This window comes from Adiantum capillus-veneris, chromosome 24 (genome assembly GCF_014529385.1).
Source record: "Adiantum capillus-veneris isolate H3 chromosome 24, ASM1452938v2, whole genome shotgun sequence".
In the NCBI taxonomy this organism is placed as follows: Eukaryota; Viridiplantae; Streptophyta; class Polypodiopsida; order Polypodiales; family Pteridaceae; genus Adiantum; species Adiantum capillus-veneris.
Genome location: NC_140954.1, coordinates 43090914 through 43113663, shown reverse-complemented (window position 1 = coordinate 43113663; position 22750 = coordinate 43090914). Strand labels below are relative to the sequence as shown.

Sequence of the window (22750 nt, the reverse complement as noted above, 5' to 3'; positions counted from 1 at the left end):
TAAACTCAAAACTTTAAACCCTAAAAAAAACTACATTAACTAATTTAACTTTTTATCCTAAGCTCTAAATTTTTACTAAAAAATTTATAGAACTAAATTTTAAATGGTTTTTTTATTTTTATTTTTATGTTATAAAGCTCACCTATAGATGAGAAAAGGGAAAAGAGAGATCAATAGAATGAGGAAAACAGTCTGTTTTCATAGTATGTAGAGGGCTATATTTCAATCGAAATATTTATTTTGATCAAAATATTATTTCGATCGAAATTCTAAGAAATTATACGATACGATGTTTTTTCTGATGTGGCATCATGTAATACGGCCGAATAAAGATAGGTGTTGTATAATACGTCCATTTAAAGCGTATTATACGTACACCATATAACGTACAATGCAACTTAGCACTTGATCACATTTGGGAGAAGGGACCTCTGCTACTGTGGAAAATAACTTGGTGAAGCTTTAAAAGATCAGTAACTCCAAAGCACATTTGGGTAATGTAAATCTATTATTTAATCAAGTTATTATCAATCTCTTCTCTCAGTTGGAATCCTTTCCAATTGCTGCCGTATTATTATTCAATTGGAATCCTTTCCAATTACTACCATATTATTACTCAATTGGAATCCTTTCCAATTGCCACTCTATTATGAGATGCTGTACTCTTATTTACCTATTCTCAGTTAAAAATCAACAATCATTATACCTATTTATGATAATTTCTCTACATAGAAAAGTAATGAAGGTCTCACCGTTCGATTACATAATCAATTGTGTTGACTGCATGCATAATTCTTCATCAATGTAGCCTAGATACTTTCATGAATTATCTAATCATATTCAAGAATTTTATCCGACTAAAATGATGGATTGTTCTTGCAAGGAGATATAAGTGATTAATCATGTGATTAGTGTATGGGTTATAATGCATGCTTATCATAAGATTAAGTAAGCATATGCTTTTTATTTGATGTGTGGAATAACCATATATGTTTTGGAATTAAAACACTATAATCATTTAGCCTACTTCCACTGAATTCTTATACTTTAGCTTACAACTTCTCAAGTTAAGTTAAGTATCTAGTAGTGGGAATGGCACCCAAGAGAATTCGCTATGGTGGATCACACGATCATGAACGTAATGGTAAAGGCAAAGGAAAGGGCTCGATGAATGAGGATGTGCCACTTATCCCACAAAGTGACGTTATTGCTCAAGAATAGGTAGGTAGGAAATTTCTTTTTTGTTCCTTACATTACGAGCTATAAAAGCACACAAAAGGAGCCTTGAGCACCTAGCCAAAACCTCAAAGCCTCCAAAAGCTTACAAGAGGAACTCCAAGGTTCTTCAAAAGCATTCCAAAGCAAAGTTTAGAAGGCGTTTTCAAAGGCCTTCAAAAGCAACGATCAAACAAGCATATGAAGAAAGCTTCCGCAACAATCATCCAAAAGGGGATCATTCCAAAGCTTTGGACTCCACGATGGCTTGGCTAAGCATCAAAGAAAAGAAAAGTAAAATTACTTCTTTGTGAAGAGGGGTTTCACTCCGATGAAGAGGAGCTTCACAAAGAAAGAACTTTTTGCCTCTCTCTCTCTCTCTCTCTCTCAAATGAAATGAATCCAACCAAGCACAACAAATAAATTTTAAATTTTTGTGCTCGTATAAAGATGCAGACACTGTCTAGGAGAGTCTCCTAAGCTAAGACTCCTCTATTAGCACAATGGGGGAAAAGTGAACCGAAAAGTACAACGGGAAGGACTTTCACACCTGGCAAACAAAATTAAGGGGATACCTCATGAAGAAATGTTTATGGTCTGTTATCAGCACTACCTTAGAGCAACAAGTGGAACCAGATGGAGTGCACACTAGAACATCTACACTCATAGCAAGCGCACAAAATTTTGCCAAGGACGAACAAGCATTAGGAGTTATCATCACTTCCTTGCATGACAAGTATGTGCATTTCATAGACAAATGCAAACATGCACATGAAGCGGGGCGTGTTCTAGAAAGCAATTTCGAAGCTAGGGCCAAAAGAAGTAAAGTTAGTCTCATAAGACAACTTTACAAGATCGTTATCACTGAAGGGGAGGACATTGCTAGCCTAGTAAATAAGCTTAAGAGCATTGTCACGCAGCTCACTTACATCCAGGTCGATGTACCGGAAGATGACAAAGTAGCCGTACTTTTGAGTGCACTTCCACCTTCTTATGACCACTTAGTCACCATTCTTGAAGAAAAATAACCGGCTCCACCTTTCCAAGATGTCATCAACTCAATCCAAGCATAGAAACAAGGCAAAAAGATTCATTAACAAAATTTTGCCAAGGACGAACAAGCATTAGGAGTTATCATCACTTCTTTGCATGACAAGTATGTGCATTTCATAGACAAATGCAAACATGCACATGAAGCGGGGCGTGTTCTAGAAAGCAATTTCGAAGCTAGGGCCAAAGAAGTAAAGTTAGTCTCATAAGACAACTTTACAAGATCGTTATCACTGAAGGGGAGGACATTGCTAGCCTAGTAAATAAGCTTAAGAGCATTGTCACGCAGCTCACTTACATCCAGGTCGATGTACCGGAAGATGACAAAGTAGCCGTACTTTTGAGTGCACTTCCACCTTCTTATGACCACTTAGTCACCATTCTTGAAGAAAAATAACCGGCTCCACCTTTCCAAGATGTCATCAACTCAATCCAAGCATAGAAACAAGGCAAAAAGATTCATTAACAAAATTTTGCCAAGGACGAACAAGCATTAGGAGTTATCATCACTTCCTTGCATGACAAGTATGTGCATTTCATAGACAAATGCAAACATGCACATGAAGCGGGGCGTGTTCTAGAAAGCAATTTCGAAGCTAGGGCCAAAAGAAGTAAAGTTAGTCTCATAAGACAACTTTACAAGATCGTTATCACTGAAGGGGAGGACATTGCTAGCCTAGTAAATAAGCTTAAGAGCATTGTCACGCAGCTCACTTACATCCAGGTCGATGTACCGGAAGATGACAAAGTAGCCGTACTTTTGAGTGCACTTCCACCTTCTTATGACCACTTAGTCACCATTCTTGAAGAAAAATAACCGGCTCCACCTTTCCAAGATGTCATCAACTCAATCCAAGCATAGAAACAAGGCAAAAAGATTCATTAACATGAGGGGCTTTTGTCACGACATCCTCAAGAGGAAGATATTTGCCATCGACGTCATCAACTGGGAGATAGTGTTATGAATGTGGAAGAATGGGATACAGAGCAAAAACTTGCTACACAAACAAAGCTTGCAACAAATTTTGTAAGAAGGGACATCCTCCTTCTCGAAGCTACGGCAATAGCATTGGAGAAAGCAGCAATAGTAGAAGCAACAGCAGAAGCTACGAAGGGAAGAGACCTATCAAAGGATCAGCTCACATGGTAGAAGACGAAGAAGAAGACAAAAGCGAGAACAACCTTGTCTTCTGTGACGACATACTTTGAAGATGAAGCCTCTCTACTTGTAAGGGAGGACTTCTATTTTTCTGTGTGGATATTATCATCCTGCATGGATTTTGTCAATCTATGTGGATTTTACCGTCCTGTGTGGAAACCAACTTATCATCATGTGTGGATATTGCATCTTCAATATTTTGTCTTAGTCCAAATCCCAAGGGGAGGATTGTAAAGTGTGGGTTTTGTCCTAGAGTCTAAGTGAAGGAAAGAAGAGGGGGAATTATCCCACGTGTAATGGAGTCAAGCTGTAGAGCTACTTAAAGCTCACTTTCATGAATAAACTACACAGTTCAAGTTTGCACTACATGCATGTCTATGGTGAGCCTATGCTAAGCTAAGTCAATACTCAAAATTGTGTTTGGGAGTCCAAGCTAATCTATCTTGGAACTTCATTCACTTGAGTGATAATCTTGCTTACACACACAGTTGCACTATGTTTCTCTATCACCCACCTTAGCTAGCACGATCACATTCCCGTAAAAAATGCTTAAATTATATATCTCTCATTTTGTCATGTATAGAAATATTTAACGAATTACTTTGTGTAAATATAAATATTTTAGGAGGGGATTAGATCATTTTTAAGTCGAGCATATTTTACTTGGGTGATATATGAGGCACATGGATGCTTCATTTGAAGTAAAAATTCTTTGGTTTTTAGCTCATACTTATGTTTTCTATATGTGTTATTTTAATAAAACCATGTAACATTATCAAGATAGTGTTGTCTATTGGTGTTTGTGATATCCTCTTGTTTGTAGAAATTAAGAATAGATAGCTTCTAGAGGTAATTTATGTTTTAGATAGCTTCTAAAAGTAACTCATCTTTCACCTTTCGCATGGGCACATTGCAAGAATCTTGTGGTAAATAACAATTTTGTGATGAAACTACTTGTTAACATTTTTTGTCGCATTAACACAGTCTCTCATCTCTCCGGATGTTTTAAAGATATTTTGTGTGATTGTCTTTATTTCTTTTATAATGGTATAATATTAGGGTTTTGGTCATCTTTGCTTGAAATTTTACTTTGCTCGCTTTTTTTCGCTCGGACAACTTGGAAATGCTCTCTTCGTTTTGGTGATACTATTGTGGCATCTTATACTTTTTTCGTGGGTGGTATAAGTTCAATGCATAAGATAAATGTGTGAAAAATTCAACATGCATGGTTTTTTATTTGAGACTATTTTAAATGGAAAACTTGACATACTCATTTTGGTCATCTGAATTTTTCTAGTTTGCTACGTTTGTAGGATTATGGTTTCTTCCTTGCCGCCTCTTGAGGCAAAATGTAGTGTTCTAAGTTTTCAAAGAATGCTTCTCAACAGGCTACGTACAAATTCTAGCTTGTATACAGTGATGTTCATGCAAAAGTGTATGTATCACAGACTCGTGGGTTTTTTCAACAAAAAAAAGAGAAAAATGTTAAAGTAAACCTCCCCATTAGGGATACTAGTCCCGTTAGGGCTAGTCTTGTTTCTAGATCCACCTAGATTCGAACCATTTATTCTAAATTAGATTTTTTTAAAGCCGCTTAAATTGATTCATTAACATTTTTTGTATTTGCATTTTAGCAATAATCTCTTAGATCTCGTCATAGTTTTGACTCATGTGGAGAGAGAGAGAGAGAGAGAGAGAGAGAGAGAGAGAGAGAGAGAGAGAGAGAGAGAGAGAATAAGTGGAATCTCATCATTGTGGTGCATTGAATGACAGGATTATTTTAAAGATCCATAGTGAAAGAGATGGTTCCCATGAGGAGGTTTACCCTAACAAAAAACAAGATTAAAAAGGTGTTGTATGGTTTAAAGGAGCTCACATTTTTGGTATGGAAATATGTATGCTTACTTGGCTAGATATGGTTTTAAGAATAATGCAATTGAAAGCACCTTGTATGTCAAACATGTGGATGATGGTCATTGTGCTCAATGTTGACGGCACATTACTCATTGAATCAAATGAGGAACATATCGTTGATTCAAGGCTGATTTTAGTTCATCTTTTGAGTTGTCAGGTTTGGGACTTTGCATCATTATTGGGGCATACGGTTTATGCAGGTTGATGGAGGTGTTGCTTTGTGTCAAACAAAGTATATTATGAAACCATTGCATACATTCAACCTTGAGGATTGCAAGCCTATTGCTACTCCTATGAAGACATGTTTGAAGTTTATTCTAGTATGTTGAAGCTACTCTGATGTCACTCTCTATCAACAAGTTGGTTGCATCATTTATATATACATTACGAAGCTGGATATATGCAATCTCATAGATTAGCAAATTTATGCATAACTCAAGGTCTACGTATTGGAAAAGAGTTAAGAGGATCTTTTTCTACTTAAGTGGATCTAAATCTTAGGCTGTTTTGTCCCAACAAAAGATCATTGCAACTAGATTTATATGCTTTTTCGGACTTGGATTGCGTTAGTTGCTATGACACACGAGTGTCCACTAGTGGTTTTTGTTTCATGCATACATATCTTGGATAAGCAAGAAGCAACCTGAAATGGCCACTTCTAGTTATGAGGCTAAGTACAACATAGCTTTCATAGCTATTATTGAATGTGTTTGGCTCAGACATCTTTTGACTATTTTGGGTGTTGAAAATGAGTTTGCCACCACCATCTTTACTAATAGTCAGTGTATTAACAATTGCAAGGAATCGAGTGTTCCATGCTCACACAAATCACATAGAGATGCACTATCATTATGTCAAGGAGAGACTACCTACAAGTGAGGTAAACATGGCTTGTGTCTCTGCGACAACCTTGATGATCTTTTCACAAAAGCTTTGTCTCATGATAAGCTCAAAGCTTTTCGCAAAGTTTTGTGCTTATTCCTCTTTGTGAACCACTCGTATAGGGTTTGACACTTCCCTATGCATGTGCACCAACTCATGTTCATTGCATCACTCCCGAGGGGGAGATTTGTTCCCATATTATGGTACTGATGTGTGTGAACACGATTAGGATCATCGTAGCACTTTTTTCCCTCTTTAGGAGGTCTTTTCCCTTAGCTTGTACATATGCCCATTACTCTACGAAAAGACTTATCTTTGTATTAACACACTCAATAATAATACTTGTGTTGTGCGCTCTTGAGCTTCTCCTTGATCTTCTCCATCTTTGGGTGCAACCTACAACTGTATTTTCAATATGACATAGCCATCTCGTCACAACAACTTTTTGAGATGTGTTCATGGTTTTTGTTTTGAAAAGACAAAAGCATATTGGACTTGGGAGCATGGCCATGATAGCATTTCAAATATGTAACTCACCATGCAGTTTATGGACTTGGAAGGTGCATACGATTGCTGTTATGTGTTGTTTTCCACAAGCCTGTAATGCATTGGGCTTGTACCTATTTATGTCAATGTTTTTCCATGAAATTACCATAAATAAGGTGCATTCATTCTCTTAAAGTATTACGTAATTATTGTAATTAAATTGCAGAAAAGAGTCAAATAAGGGACTCATACATCATGGTATGGTCGTTACAAATGCAAAAGTTGGACGCAATTGAATAAAAACTTGTCCCCAAAAACCCTTGTGACAAAAGAAAATCAATGAAGATAATTTCCTATTAGAGAAACATAAAATTGACATAAAATAAAAATATCATTGCTCTATCCCCTTGATCTCCATGTCACTCAGACACATTTAGCACAAAGCTCCAGTTTTTAAAAGATGGACCACTTTACCTACAAGCTCATTAATTTCTCATCACATTATGCCTTGGTGCAATATGAATGCAAAAATCATGGCAAAAGTCCCTCCATTTGTGTGCACGCGCGCGCGCGCGCGCGCGTGTGTGTGTGTGTGTGTGTGTGTGTGTGTGTGTGTGTGTGAGAGAGAGAGAGAGAGAGAGAGAGAGAGAGAGAGAGAGAGAGAGAGAGAGAGAGAATCACTCCCACTTTTTTTAAATCAAGTGTTACCATGATATGATAGTGCTGTGTGCAAACACACAAAGGACCCCCAAGGCACTTTTTCCTCAATAGGAGGTGTTTTCCCTTCGCTTGAGTATAGAGCCATAGCCTTAGGACGCCACTTACCTTTGCACTTGCAAAGTAGGTAATACTACTTCCTAGGTTGTGTGCCCTTGAGCTTCTTCTTACTCTTTTGCAAGCTATGTGCACATTATTGGAACCCTATTGACAACAATTAATATCAAAGCCAAGTTGATGTGCCTTACACTTAAGGCAAAGTGGCCAGCATTTGGGAGCCATTTGCTAGCAAAGCAACTTTATGAATTGTCTCCTTGAAAAGTGGTTGGTAGCTATTGTTATCGTTGCATTGGTTCTTGAGCAGTTGGCATTGTGTAGCCAAGGACAGGCTGACACCAACAATGGTGTTGGAATGTTGCCAACATGTAAGAGGACTCAAATTGGCTAGGCCAAAGGTATCCATCACTTCAAGATTTTGGGTCTAGATGAAGAGACCCATTTGGAAAATCGTTCAATAAAGCATGCATGTGAAATGAAAACACTAGGATGGGTCACCTCACGTAAGAAGATTTGCACAACTGGTATCAGAAGAGGCTTTGACATCCTAGGTAGCATTGCCAACATCCTTCACTCATTTTCTCAAATTGAGGTGTATTTGGTTAGCATTTGTAGGGAAATGCACCCTTTAATATAGTTCATAGACGAGCACTAAGACAGATTATACGATAGCTACGAAAGCACCTACTGATCTATGCTCCAAAACGCTAAGGGTTACAATTCAATTGGTCTTGTTGAGCCGTGAAGGCTAACACATGCAATTGGCATTGCTCAAGACACTGTGCATACATGTTTGTTCTCTCATGACCAAAAGAAAATAATATAGAGGAGATTGAACGTGAATATGAGACATGTGCAAAGATATCTCGGTTGAGTGCGCTTACATTATGTCAAAAAGTGGTTTATCTAGTACTTTTTGGACTATCCCATGACACATAACACTATCCATAGCTTAGTCGGTAGAACATTGGGCTATTAATGGTCGCAAATTCAAGTCCTACTTCACCTAGACTTGAAACCTATAGTAATGTAATGATTATGCTTGCTTGTGTGCTTTCAAGGTCCTTGATTTAAGGGCAAAGCTCGAATTTCAATCCAACGTTCATACACAACATTAGTCCAATTGTCACAAACTGGTGATGTGGCTGCCAGTACACACACACAACTGCCCTGCTGGTGCTTCAGTTTTGTGACGCTCTTGGAAGCTGGATTCACTAAGGAGAGAGGATTCGGGATGCCGTGACTCCAGAGTCCTGAATTGCTCACATGGAAACAGACCTGCAGTGACACGTGGCAGTGCAACATACAGACCTCCTCGTGAATTGCGGTGAAAATCATGGGCTGCTGACGTGGCATGCAACGCATGGAAAAAAAAGCAACAGCGGCAGCTTTTTTGGCTTACTTTCTCTACGTAAGAAGGGCTGGAAAATCCTACGCAAGGAATTGCTTTATTTTGGAATTGCTTTATTTACCAAGGCTTGAGAGGAATTGCCATTATTTTCAAGTGCTTTTCATATAAGTGTGGGCAGGCCTCCCACTTCTCAGAGTATCTGGACGCAGACTCTGAGAGTGAGAGCCTCCCACTCCCTTGTACTTTGAGTTGCAGATTAATACAAAAAGAAATACCGAAAGGGGCGCCAATCTTTGGGGCCAATATCTCTAGGCACGAAACTCCATCACGCCGTGTCGAATCAATTGTGAACTGTGAACTGTTTTGAAGTGAAATTCCTATCGTGTCGAGGTAGAATCTTGACTTGGAGTGTCCAAGTCTGTTACAGTGGTATTAGAGCGCGACTGATTTCTCTTCTACAGAAAAATCCGATCCTTTTTACGCGGCACTTATGGATTCAAACACAGATCAGTCGACTTCCTCTGCATCCAGGGATGCAGAGAGAGATCACAACGAAGATTCACGCGAGGAGTACGGCCCCGCCTCGGCCTACTCAGGCGGAGCTCGAAGAGATGGAGCGTTGACGATTGATCGACGATGCAACAAAGATGATGCTAAATTTTGCGAAGGACCCAAGTATGCAAACTTTATGACTCAGACCTCCTTCGACGAGGTGCATTCACAGCGGCGGCAAACCACAGAACCACCCCTCCAACCGGCACTCAAGAAACCTCCTTCTCCAAGGATGTTTACAGAGAAAGAATTAGAAGAGGTGGTTGATGCACGGATTTCTCAGCTTTTTGACGCGCGGAACAAAGCAGGCAAGTACGACAAAAAGCGAAAGAAAGGAACTGACTTCCCGGGTTATTTGGGTCGTCAGTCTACTTTTGCCTCGACAAGAAAGCAGAAGAAGCATGTGCGATTTGAAGGAGTACCCAGTTCTTCTTCTTCTTCTCCTCCTTATACAGTTCTTCTTCTAGCTCCTCTGACTCGAGCGAAGAAGACAGAAAAGGGAAAAAGAGAAGCAAAAAGCAAAGCTTCGGAAAGGGCAAGAAAAAGGCAAAAAAGTCTAAATCTCGCCCAGTTGTTGACAGTTCTACAAAGGACTCATCTTCGCATACTTCGGACTCTGACGCCAGCAGCTTTTATGCAAAGAAGAAGAATTTTTATAAAGCCAACCAGTATGACTTTCTGGAGGATAAAAGCAAGAAAGTCAGAGAGTTTAAAGAAGGTGGACAGTCAATTAAATTTGACAGGTTTTTTGGATATCGAGATGCTTCAAAGGCTTTGGCCTTCATACAGCAGTTTGACATAGCTTTCTCTGGAAGGCGTTACTCAGAGCACTCCAAGATTCGGAGGGCTACCTCTTACTTCTTGGTGGTCTACGCTTCTATTGAACAAGACAGCAACAATTAAATGGCTGAAATTTAAAAGGCTTTTTATTTCTTCTTGGTTGACTCGGGAGTACGAACACGACATGCGAACTGCTTGGAACCATCTTCGGATGACAAAGAAGGATACATTGGACGCATATTGCGAGAGATTCTCGAGCTCTTTTCTACCAGCCTCTTCATTTAAGAAGATCTCATTCAAAGAATTGATTGAGAGGTTTACCTTGGGACTTCCTACAAGGATCCGAGATCATTGCTTAGAGCAAAAGTCAGATTCCATTCAGGAACTGATGAGTCATGCGAAACGGGGTTTTGCCATTCACTCAGGCAGTTTGACCTACCCCACAGATGAAATCATGACGCAAAGGACCAAACAGACTTCGAACAATGGAAGTAGAAAGAGGAAGAGCAACCCTGAAAAGAAAGAAAAGGATGCACGACCCAAGCTCACTCTTCGAGAGAGAGCTCTTTACATCAAAGAGGGGAAGTGCTTTGGATGTGGGGAAACTGGGCATATCTTCGCGAAGTGCCCTAATAAGGCACCGAAAGAATAGAATGACAAGGATGAAGACATGGAATTTGCCTACAATAACACGGTACACTCTTCGACAGGAAGGCACCATTTGAGATTATTGAAGGTGCTACAAAGGTTCCACCCTTCCTAAGCAGATAAGATTTTTAAAGCCGATGAGTACATGCGTGACTTGGACACGGCTGTTGCCAAGGTCCGCGAGGCTTTGCAGAAATCTCAAGAAAGACAGAAAAACGCAACAGATCGACATCGTCACGATTTGAAATTAAAGGAGAACGATTGGGTGCTCTTACATTTTGAGAAGGCACGCCTGAGAAAGAAAAAGGAAAAGGAGAGGCTTTTTTCAAAGCTTAGTATGCGATACTACGGACCTTTCCAGATCTCCGAAAAGATAAATGATGTCTCCTTTAGACTGAAGCTACCCGACACTTAAAGGATTTACAATGCTTTTTATGTGAGTCTCCTGAAGCCTTTTAAAGGCGATGTGCCCGAAGATGGGGAGCCTGATGAGCAACCCGAAGTGGAAGAAAACGAGGAGATCCTTCTTCCCGAACAGATATCGGCACATAAAGACAAAAAGATTAAGGGTAAAGTGATAAGGCGGTTCTTGGTTAATTCAAGAACTATCCTGCATTGGATGCGAAGTGGATGGAGGACCTAGCAGACACTCCTCAAATTGTGAATCTTTACCTTGAAGCATTTGGATTAGCATAGTCTATTCTAGATGGAACCCCGAACTCCGCTTTGGCGGAATCTGGTGCAGTGGGTATGCACAAAGAGGGGAGTTTCTCCGCTCCTTTGTCAACAGATTGCCTCGATTTTCGATACTAAAGTTATTGATGTCTCTTTGAGTTTTAGGGATACTGTGAGCTGAGAGTATTCTGTTGTATGACTTTATGAACTGGAATTCCCGATAATATGATACTGATTTGTTCTTGACTTGTTTAAGTGCAAGAATTGATAGACGAAATGACTGCAGCATTTTGGCCTAAATGATCTCGATAGACATGGTTGCAATAGGGATTAGTCAATTGGGCATCTATGAGTTCTTGAGTGGATCTAGATGCGATTGCTAAATATGTTGCCGATAAATCATGGTCTGAGATCCGAATGAATGTTGAATGTGATTTGTCATGTGATGTCAAGTGATGTCGTGTGATGTGACTGTCGATTGGTACATTTGCTAGATGTGTGTTCCTAGTGCGTCGGTACTAATAGTCAATGTCTGCTAAGACAGTTTATGGCCTCTCTCTATTTTGCAAAATAATCGAGGGCGATTACAATGCTTTCAAGAGGGAGGTATATCACAAACTGGTGACGTGGCTGCCAGCACACACACACAACTGCCCTGCTGGTGCTGAATTGCTGACATGGCAACAGACCTGCAGTGACACGTGGCAGTGCAGCATATGGACCTCCCCTTGAATTGCGGGCGGAAATCACGGGTTGCTGATGTGGCAGGCAGCGTACGGAAAAAAAGTAGCAGCGGCAGCTTTTTTGGCTTGCTTTTTCTATGTAAGAAGGGCTCGAAAATCCTACGCAAGGAATTGCTTTATTTACCAAGGCTTGAGAGGAATTGCCATTATTTTAAACTGCTGTTGATTTACAGCTTTTGGGGCTCTGTTTTTGGCATCCCTTGTAAAACCTTTATAAGTGCGGGCAGGCCTCCCACTTCTCAGAGCATCTGGACGCAGAATCTGAGAGTGAGAGCCTCCCACTCCCTTGTACTTTGAGTTGTAGATTAATACAAAAACAAATATCGAAAGGGGCGCCAATCTTTGGGGCCAATATCTCTATGCACGGAACTCCGTCAAGCCGTGTCGAATCAATTGTGAACTGTGAACTGTTTTGAAGTGAAATTCTTGTCGTGTCGCGGTAGAATCTTGACTTGGAGTGTCCAAGTCTGTTACACCAATAGCATCACATGACATACATTGCCACATATATGGCTGTGGAAAGAAAAAGATCAATTGGAACTTACACAAACAGAGAGAACTAAAACTAAAAGATCTTTTTTTTGAGGCACAACACTATATATCATAAATGAGGACGCCATTGCTTTCTGAAGTGCAGTCTTTTACATTTAAAGGGTTCAATAATCATTGGTAGATAACCCTGTTCTAAGGTCTTTAAACCCACAAGATATGAATCATTCTATGATACACAGTTGCTTAGAGTGGCCTCGTTTAGCTTCCATTCCCATCACGAGGGCAAATAAAATGCACTCTGAAACTCATTGATCGTGAATAAATCAAGTATTCCTACAAAAGGGCAACTAAGTCCTGATTTGAGTTGGTTGAAGACGGGCTCTCGACAGCTCAAATTGGTCATTTAAGTGGTTTAAACTCTATATTTTCACTAATTTTTGCTTAGAGAAGGATTAAAGGGGCTGTACAATTCAAACAAACAGAAATCACACTTGAATACCAACACCCTTACCGAGTTTCGCGCAAACTGTAATGCATGCAGAACGCTTCTATAGACGAGGATGGCTGTAGGATGCTCTGGTTGAAATTGGAAAAATGATGTTGCTCAGCCATGCATGTACATGACACCAGCAGATGACCCGAGCCACATTCTCCAAGCATGGTCGCTGTTGAGTGAAGGGCTAGAATTGAAGGAAGGTGTGCAGAAATTGTGAACTATGGTTGGTAAATAAGGGACAGTTTGAAGAAGCTTTCCGGATCAGACACTCCAAATTCAGATGCAGTCTTCACCACCTGCAAAGACACATAATGTTACGTCCTAAATGAAGTATACACTACTTCTAACCCATCATGTGAATGTGTGATGCAGAGTAGGAGGACAAAGGCATACAAAAAGTTTAGACCTGATGCAAGGAGCAATTCTGATGAGTCCACGCCCAAATAGACGGGAAGACATGTAATTCGATTTCCAGCGTAAGACAGCACTGGTCCCCTTCCAGCCAGGCGCCTATCCCAAAGATATATCTGCACTCAAGAGTTCAGAATCTGTGAAAGTTTTCATCGAATAATCACTTCTTGTTTTCTTCTTAACGCATGTATGAAAAACATGTATAAAAAAGCGTGTTTTTCAAACAAGCATGTATATAAACTTACATCTCCATTCATAGCACTTGCCAAAAAGTACGATTCATCTGACAGGAGCAATATCAAACTAGGTCAACAAAAAGCAAGACAGAGTCGGCCTTAAAAGGCGTGCAGAACTTCATGTGGAAGCTTCGAGCAGTCTGAAGGATTTAATCCATAAGCAGAGCAATCTAAAGTCGTGTGTGTTGTTTTTGGGCAAACAAATAGGGCTTGTACCTTGTTGCAGTTTAATAAAATCAATCATAGGTCATAATACAAGAAACCCTAGGTACGATTTTAGTGGGAAAACTAACCATACAACCACGCAATATACATAATCATGATACAATCAGTGAAAATGGCATGAAGTCCACTCATTGAATGAAACCCATCAGATGCACGGTCCGGACCCAACAATGCAGCAAAACCATTTATACCCTACATAATACAGCATCCTGTAGCCTCACATGCTCCAAGGGATTGACTATGCCCTGCGCTGTGCCTCAAGTATAACCTGCATACATACTTGGGGGATGAACCCAATCCTCTTCCACGATGAACACCAAGGGAAGGTACCATGAAGTAGAAGACTCTGGCCATACGGATCTCTCCAAGGCATCCTCCAGCTCACAAAAGGGCATACATGAGAAGAACTCAAAACGCATAAAGATGTGTGCCTCCATCAAAGTCTGTTCTTATCACTGCATCTATGACTACTAGCTCTGTCCAAGGACAGTCATGCATCATAGGGAAACTTTTACCGTATCATCGGTCCGTAGGGCAGCCTCATGCACCTCTTACACATGCAATGCAGTATTGGATATTCCCATAGTTTCCACAGAGTTTCGAAACGTTTCGTTTGAAACAAGTTTCGAAACGGTTTCGTCCAAGAAAGAAATGCCAAAACAGAAGTTTCATGCAAACTAAAGAAATGTACGTAAGTTTAAGTGGTAATCTGTTATGAAAATTACATGAAAAAGAGGGGGAATAGGACATTCATGACATTGAGGATTTCATGACCGAAACAAAGAACAAGAGGCTTCAAGGTTTACATGTAACATGAGCCTTGACTTTACCTTTAAAACGTCCAAACTCATACAGAAACGTTTCGTATGTTTCATGAGTGAAGAAACGCGTTTCTTGGCAACACTGGATATTCCGTAGGAGGACAAGGAGCCCTAGAACCTCTGTGGTAGTAAGCAAGACGAAAAGCAATTCCATTTTTTAGCACGAAAGAACGCACCCGAAAACCTTCTTCTCTCTTTCCATGTAACACCTGCAACATGTACTCCAAGAACATTAAAACCCTCTCAGCAGCTGTGAATATAGAGGGGCTGGGTTGCCATGTCCTTGGAGTGGCAGCTTCCAAGGACACCCTCATGCAACATCGACAGCATAGAGGTATAGAGAGTAAATACATACTAAAGAAACCATGTGACGCCTGCAAGCATCAACCTCCACACACAAGAATCCATGAGCAAAACGCAGAAAAAACAATACCTACCATAAAGTCCCCCATCGGCTTGCACGTGGCCCCCTTGCTCTCCTCTCTTGCAAGTAGCATCTGAGACCGCTCTATGCAAGAGTTTGGAGAGCCTATTAGGCAAGACCATCAAGGCCCCATGAGCTCCAATGGTTTTTCGGCATGTTGCCATGTCGCATGCATGAGCACAAAGAGCCTCTGATACCAATGTTGGTCCCTCACCAAGATCCATCCTACACATACGACATGGCACAAGACAAACTCACACGTAGACAAAGCGTAGTGAGGAAACATTAGGCTCACCTCCTAGGCATACAGCAAATACGAGCTCACCCCTGAGCCTAGGAGCCATAATGCAACGGACTAGCCCCTACCACAAGGGTTGGTGTCCCATACCGGAGGAAAACCCACAGCAAGAAGTCGATACATAAGGGTGAACACCAATGTGTTCAAGTATGAAAAGGCTTTAAAAGCAAACATTAGAAAGTTGATAAAGGTCAGGCGATAAATCCCCAGCTGCAAGGGCAAAGCGCAAGGATTGCCAAAGAGACATCTTGAAGTAGGGTAAAGGGTCAAGATCAATGCGGTCAAACATGCGGGTGTTGCGTTGACGCCAAATACTCCAGAAGGTCCAATATCGGACCCATGTGAAGAAAGCAGCAAACGGCTTTAACGCTCGTGACATGAATCATAAAAGCCAGAATTTCTTCTGAAACACTACCGCGGGAAAACGGAGACGCATGAGTGTAGAAACCCAAGCAATAAAGACTCTAGTATAGCAACAATCCCAAAGCAAGAGTTGAACAGATTCTTCGGAAGCAGAGCAAGGAATGCAGCGTGAAGAGCTGATCCAACGCACACGCAAAAAAAACCCAACTGGCAGCACACCCATCAAGCAATGCCATAGAAATAGACGTTCCTTAAGAGGCAAGTGGCTCTTCCAAATGGCAGTAAGGGCTTTCTGCCACCATTGAGTGGAACATTGTTGTAATGATCATAAGACATTGCAATGGTCCGCAAGCCAGGGATCAGGCAACAAAATGTTGTAAACTTGGCGAGCAGAAACTGTAGTAAGTTGAATTGTTGTAGTCGCCAGTCCATTTTACGGCATCCATCAGCCAGAGGTGGAATGGGGAGAAGGTCAATCAACATGAGGTGCGATTGTCGCCAGAGAGGTCGATAATGCATGCCTAAACCAAAACTGTATGCCATCTCGTCAAAACGAAGCACATTCCCTTCTGAATTCACGACATCAGTAACCATACGCAGCCCACGACGAGAAAGAAAGTAAGCCTGGCGTGGGAAGCTGTTCACCAAAGTCAACGGGAATTCCTGGCTCCAATGAATGCTTTTCAATCTCAAAGAGTTACCTTCAGGCTCAATGCGACCAGTCGATATCAAATGTATGGTGACCTTTTTCCAATCCGATATCAAAGTAGAGATGAAAGGACAGCCAGGAATATGTCCATCCAGTTTCCCAAACACAAACTCCCAAAGAGATGGATGCCAGGGGCCAAATGTGGAGGTAACCACATGCTCACATAAGAAAGCAACCATCACTGTCCATGGTTGTCACTGCTCAGCAAGCGTGGGCAAAAGCGATGCTTTTCGAGCAAGAGCATGTCGGTGCAAATCCAAGATGTTACGGCCGCCAAAGCGCTTTGGACAACAAATCTTGCCCATGGACATCAAGCGCAAACCACATTTGTTATCCTTTGTATGCCATAAATGCGATAGTATAGACGATTGAAGAGAGGTAAGCCGGTGTTGCGGCCAAGGCAACAAGGGCAAATAGAGCTGAACATATGCCATAATGATGCTCTCTACAATGCGGAGTTTGACATGTAGTGGCCAACTAGACAATTTCCAATATTGGAGTTTGATATTGAGGCGATGCATAACCCATTCAATCTGTTGAGTGCTAGTAGCATGCCAGCCAATAGGATATCCCAAATGTCGGGTAATTTCATACGGAGGCACAATCTTTCCAGACCACAAAAGCTGATGCCAAGCATGTGCATGAAGAGGCAAGAGATTAGACTCGTAGAAATTAAATTTAAGACCAGTAGCAAGACCATACAAGGGAAAAGCATTGTCTCCGACGGGGCGTTGCTTCCTTGCAGAGGATGCAGGAGCAGCATCCAGACAGTCCTTGGTTGGAGGAGCAATTGTAGCAGGCTCGCCAGGAGCTCGCCAGCACAGAGGAGAGGCGCCAGGAGTTCGCTTTTCATCGACAGGCATCTCAGTGGATCCAGGTGGGTGACAAAGTGACCGGGGCTTTCTTTGAGACAGTGGGGCCCAGACATGCGCATGCCAAGGTTCGCCAGTTGAGGAGACCTGACGGGTCTTTTGCTTCTGAGCCTAAGGACATGCAAGCAATTGCTACTAACTTCTACCGTGACCTGCTGTCAGCAGAGCCTCAGTCAGAGCGTCAGGATGCATGCAAAGAGCAGGTTTGAGCATAGAGCCTTGTCTTGTGACTGAGGAGGTGCGCCACAGGCTTGAGCTGCCTCTTCAATTAGAGGAGCTCAAGGTGGCCCTCAGAGCACTTCCCCGTGGTAGCTGTCGAGGAGAGGATGGTTCGATTCCCAGTTTTTTCTTGGAGTACTAGGACTTGCTTGGCTCAGATCTCTGTAGCGCTTTTCAGTACATCCTACACACAGGAAATATGCCTGATAGCATGAGTGAGGGCCTCATTTACATCATTCCCAAGGAGGGTGGCTCCTTGGATGAGATTAGACAGTGGCAGCCCATCACCATCCTCAACTCAGCCTACAAAATTCTCGCCAAGGCTCTGAGTTTGAGGATTCAGCCACTTCTAGAGAGCATCATACATGGGACACAGACAGGTTTTGTCAAGGAGCATAGTATCCTTGACAACATCTTTACTTTCTGGGAGGCATCTGCCCTCGCGCGCCTCCGTGGTGAGGATCTAGTGACACTTCTTCTGGATTTTGAGAAGGCCTACGATAGAGTTGACTGGGACTTTTTGGAGGGCACTCTATGCAGGATGGGCTTCTCAAATGCATGGATCAGAGGTGTGTCAGCTCTCTACAAACGAGCACACAGTCAGGTACTTTTGTCAGGTGGTAGAGGAGATCGTTTCATGCTCACACATTCGGTCCGACAGGGCTGCCCTCTTGCCCCCTTCCTCTTTCTGTTCTATGCTGAGGCGATGAGCAGGTTTTTGGTTTCACAGCAAGTTGGTCTACGTGGCTTAGCGCTTTCTATTCGGGGAGATCAGCTACTGGATGTTGGGTTTGCAGACGACTCAGCCTTGTACTTGGACGGCCAAGAAGCCAACCTTCACAGGTGTGAGCAGGCTCTTGAGAACTTTTGTTGTGCATCAGGCGCACTGATCTACTGGAGAAAGACAATGGCTTTCTCGGTTGGTAGTGCTGCTATGCCTGATTGGCTGCCAGGGGAGGGTTTCAGATGGATTCCCCCAGGTACTGCAGTTCGGTACTTGGGCTGTCAGGTTGGCTTGGACTTGTCTCGTGAGCAGCAGATTGCTCCCCTCCTTCCCATCAGGAGGAAGCTGCTACATTGGAGTTCCGCACGACTTTCTCTGGCACGCAAAGTTGTAGTGGCCAACCAGGTGTTGTTGGCTACTATGTGGTACATCACTTCTTGTTGGATCTATTCGAGTTCTACATCAGCCAGGTAGAGAGGCTGATCAGGAACTTCCTTTGGTCAGGGCGAGACACTCAGATAGCCCGGGCCAAAGTGGCCTGGCAGGTCATCATTCTTCCTTGTTCTCAGGGAGGATTGGGGATCATAGACCCAGCACAACAGAGCAGAGCCCTTCTTCGGAAGTTTGTTGTCAGAGGATTACTTCCAAGGGAGGAGCCTTGGAAGGAGTTTTTGCTTTAGAGGCTTAGTGCTAGACCTTCGACCTAATAGATTTTCATAGAGATGCGTAGAGTTGGCCTGAGCAGGAGACTGGAGGACCGCTTCGCTGTGAGTCTGCTCCGCTTCCTAGAAGCAGCTGCGGAGAGGACTAGAGCAGCATCAGCCTACTTGCACGGAGGAGCGCCAGAGACAGCTCCTAGTTTGGAACCCCATGGTTAGCACTCAGCGAGGCCACTTGGTTGGCAGTAGGCCCAAGGTGGTACCAAACGTACTGTACGTGGCGTATATGTACGTACTGTACGTTGTTCCATACAGGAAAAATTTTTACGTACGTAAAAATACGTACTCTTGTAAAAAAAACCGCAAAGTACTAAATTTTCTAGGACATTTCCAATAAAAAACAAGAGAGAAGCCAACAACTTATAGAGACATTCAAAGACACGTTTTACAAGACAACCATATACTGTGTAACTATTGCAAGAGATTTGGATTTTTATTTAAAATCAGCATTGTACGGGCTTCCCACACCCCAAAAAAAAAAAAAAAAAAAAAAAAAACGGATCGTTCCGTACGGTACTGATCCGTACATAACGTCCGTACGGTACGGAACGGATCACTACGTACGTTTTGATCCAACCTTGAGTAGGCCTCATGTTTCTTGGGGTCCCATGGCAGAGGGTCCAGCACGCACTTTAGGTGATTGGCTACAGTTTTCAGGCTTATCAAAGGAGCTTCAGAGCATCCAACTATAGGGCATGAGAGGGGTGCAGAGCATGTGTCAGGACATCACAGCGGTAGTACCAGATGATTTGCTCACACCTCTCGAGTCAGCAGTGCCCAGATGGATGGAGGCCTTCACGCGACTCGAGGTTCTCATCGCAGTTCGGGCTTGTTCAGAGACTGTACCCTCCCTATTTTTCGAGCTACAGGGTGAGGGTCGCTTACACCGAGTTGCAGCAAAGGCCCCACAGGCGACAGAGTGGTGTTTTCAGAGTATCCGAGTTGTGGGCATCTGTGGGAGGACTTGTGTCATTGATCCTGACCCTGCAACTCTTGAGATTGGCCACTAGAGGCTGTGGGCTTGGGAGAGCTTTCCACTGGCACGAGTGCAGTGGGATCCTCGAGAGTGGTTTTGGAGGGACCCTTTCTCTCCTCAATCGACCATCCAGGTGTCCCTTTCTTTTAGTACACTATTTGATTGGGACGACACATACTGGCAGCATAGAGATAGGCTCATCCTGCTGCAGCACCTCATTGGCAGGAGGAGGGTCTCACAACTAAGTTCTTGTCAGCTTTTTGGGAGAGGTTGTGGGACTCCAGACAGCTGCGGCGAGTCACTTTGTTTTAGTGGCTGGTTGCACATCGACCTATAGCAGTTGGGAGCTGGCTAGTACATAGTGGTCTCTCGGCAGCATGCGTAGCTTGTGACCATCTTGTGGAGAGTCAGCGCCATTGTCTTTGGGATTGTCCTTTGGCACAGCAGGTTTGGCTTCCTGTCCTTCGGCTGATGCCAGCTCTATCCATGGCACGGCAGTACACTTGGGAGGCAGCTGCTTGGTCCACTCTCACGGGAAAATAACAGAGCACTAAGCAGGCAGCCTTGTCGAACAGAACATCCAAGAGACCAAGGTCACACCACATATGTACAAAGGGCAAAGAAAGTAGCAACTAGGTCGACATGTCCATGGACACGTCTTCATCCATTCTGTGCAAAGGGGAATTTAATGGCTGACTTGGCCCAGGATGTGGGTCCGAGCCAGAAGCTTCACCTGTAACCACATTCTTATAGGAACAAACTACTTTATCCCATGTTGCTGACAAAGATTTATTGTCATTAGCTTGCATTGACCCACAATCTTTGGCTGCGGCACATAATTACACGAAGAAGCCGGAGTTCTAAGCTTAACAGGTTTCTTAGGGGTCATCCATGCATCCCTTCCCTCCTCAATGGATCTACACCAATGGATCTACACCTCCTCCCATGCGTCATGGTAAGTTTGCCAAAGGATGCACCGAACCAGGATGAGTTTGCATTTTTTCTTTTTTTCTTTCAAAATCAGCCACAGTGAGAACAGTGATGGCAACAGGAAATGTCGAAGATCAGCACATAGGAAGTGGAGAATTGAGCAATCAAGAGCATAGTTGTGAGTTATATTCATGCAAGTCACATTCGAAAATGCCGGACAATTGGCATCTACACGCCAGGCAGATGATATCCTAAGGAGGTACTGCCCAATCAAGCGGCAAATAGCACCATTCCAAGCTCCCTGTAGTACTTAAAAGACTACATATGTCTGTCCACCCCCGAGACCAAAAAATTGAAATGCCAGTATTGCACAGCTAACATGTGCTCTCGCATGCATGCACACAACATAGGGCTGTAGTATGTTGTACATGAGAAACCAAGAGGTCACTCCAAAGCTAGACTAAACGAGCAAAAGAAACCTCAAACATATACAATAGGCAGCCGAACTTTATATGCAATGTGTAGATATTGTCCATTTAACACCTGCAAAACATGATATGAAAGAACAATGCTACAATGCCATGGTACTGGCAGCTTACAAGCAGTACCTGCAGATTGCCGAATTTCTCATAGTCTCACAGAATTCTTCGCTATCTCAGCTTCTTTGTCTCTAAACAGTACCCTCTTCTTCCTTGCATGCACACGGTCTTGAACTGCAACTTTTAAAGAATTAATAGCAGCTCTTTGGAATGGCGACTGCGGTCTAATTTGCATCGAGGGCATTTTCCTTGGCATGCCTGATGAAGACCGCATGTCAACCATGGTAATGTACCCATTTCGGAACCCGCAGAAAACAAGATTACCCTGGAAGAGATAAACGAAGGGGTCAATGCCGGAAATAGTGAAAAAGGTTTAAAATTGACATGAACCAGCCTCATACCAGCAGGTCAAATTCCTCGGATAAATGCTATGTATCAACCATCTCAAAACGGATGTTTCCAAATGAACAAGACCTGCTCCTTTTGAGGTGCCTATTCAAAGAAACACAAATCTGACAACCAGAACTGAAACTGTTTTGGTAAAAAACCAAAATGGTTTGAGCTAATTCAAGTGAAATATGTTCCAAAGATCACTCTTAACTCCAATAGCTCTGTCTGCTCTTTTGTAGGACCGGTATGCTTTCAGAAAAGCACACGCCTGATGCTCTCATACCACTGTCACAAGACGGGCACCACGTGCCAATAGAAAAGAACAGACTGAAAAGACTTTTAGCACTTCAAGCCACTCCCACCTTTACTTCATCGCGCATCAGGCGCGCTCCAGTCTTCATCGCTCTGTCTTACAGGGCATAAGCCATAAAGAACCCAAGACGTGGAATTCATGGATTCAACAGAATATTTGCAGTTTCTGCTCAACGAACTCCAGGACATTCTTTCGCGGCATCCTCAGTAGAATCTTGCGATGCTGCAAAGTTTTCAACAATTTTTGAACTACATGTTACCCCCTCTGATGCCCCAGGTGGTACTTCCTCCTCCGGCATCAGAAAGTACGAGAGCTTCCAACTGGCAAACTTCTTAGCCGTCTTTTCCAATCGGGGGGGGGGTTC

General features: G+C 42.6%; 1 protein-coding gene across 2 annotated transcripts in view; it reads right to left on the bottom strand.

Annotated features, from left to right (window-relative positions):
* Positions 1–12853: 12853 nt before the first annotated feature.
* The window catches only part of LOC147426280 (uncharacterized), a 37181-nt gene continuing 27284 nt past the window's right edge, over positions 12854–22750 (bottom strand). Inside the window, exons 1-4 of one of the 2 annotated variants that reach the window (XM_086498758.1) lie at positions 22085–22217; positions 21753–22008; positions 13624–13744; positions 12854–13513 (exon numbers count right to left, since the gene is read on the bottom strand). In XM_086498758.1, coding sequence (XP_086354884.1) covers positions 13436–13513; positions 13624–13744; positions 21753–21775 — 222 coding nt within the window. In that variant the 5' untranslated portion in view covers positions 21776–22008; positions 22085–22217 and the 3' untranslated portion in view covers positions 12854–13435. Of the gene's footprint in view, positions 13514–13623; positions 13745–21752; positions 22009–22084; positions 22218–22750 lie in introns of those variants that run through there. The other variant, XM_086498756.1, reaches the window with a different exon arrangement.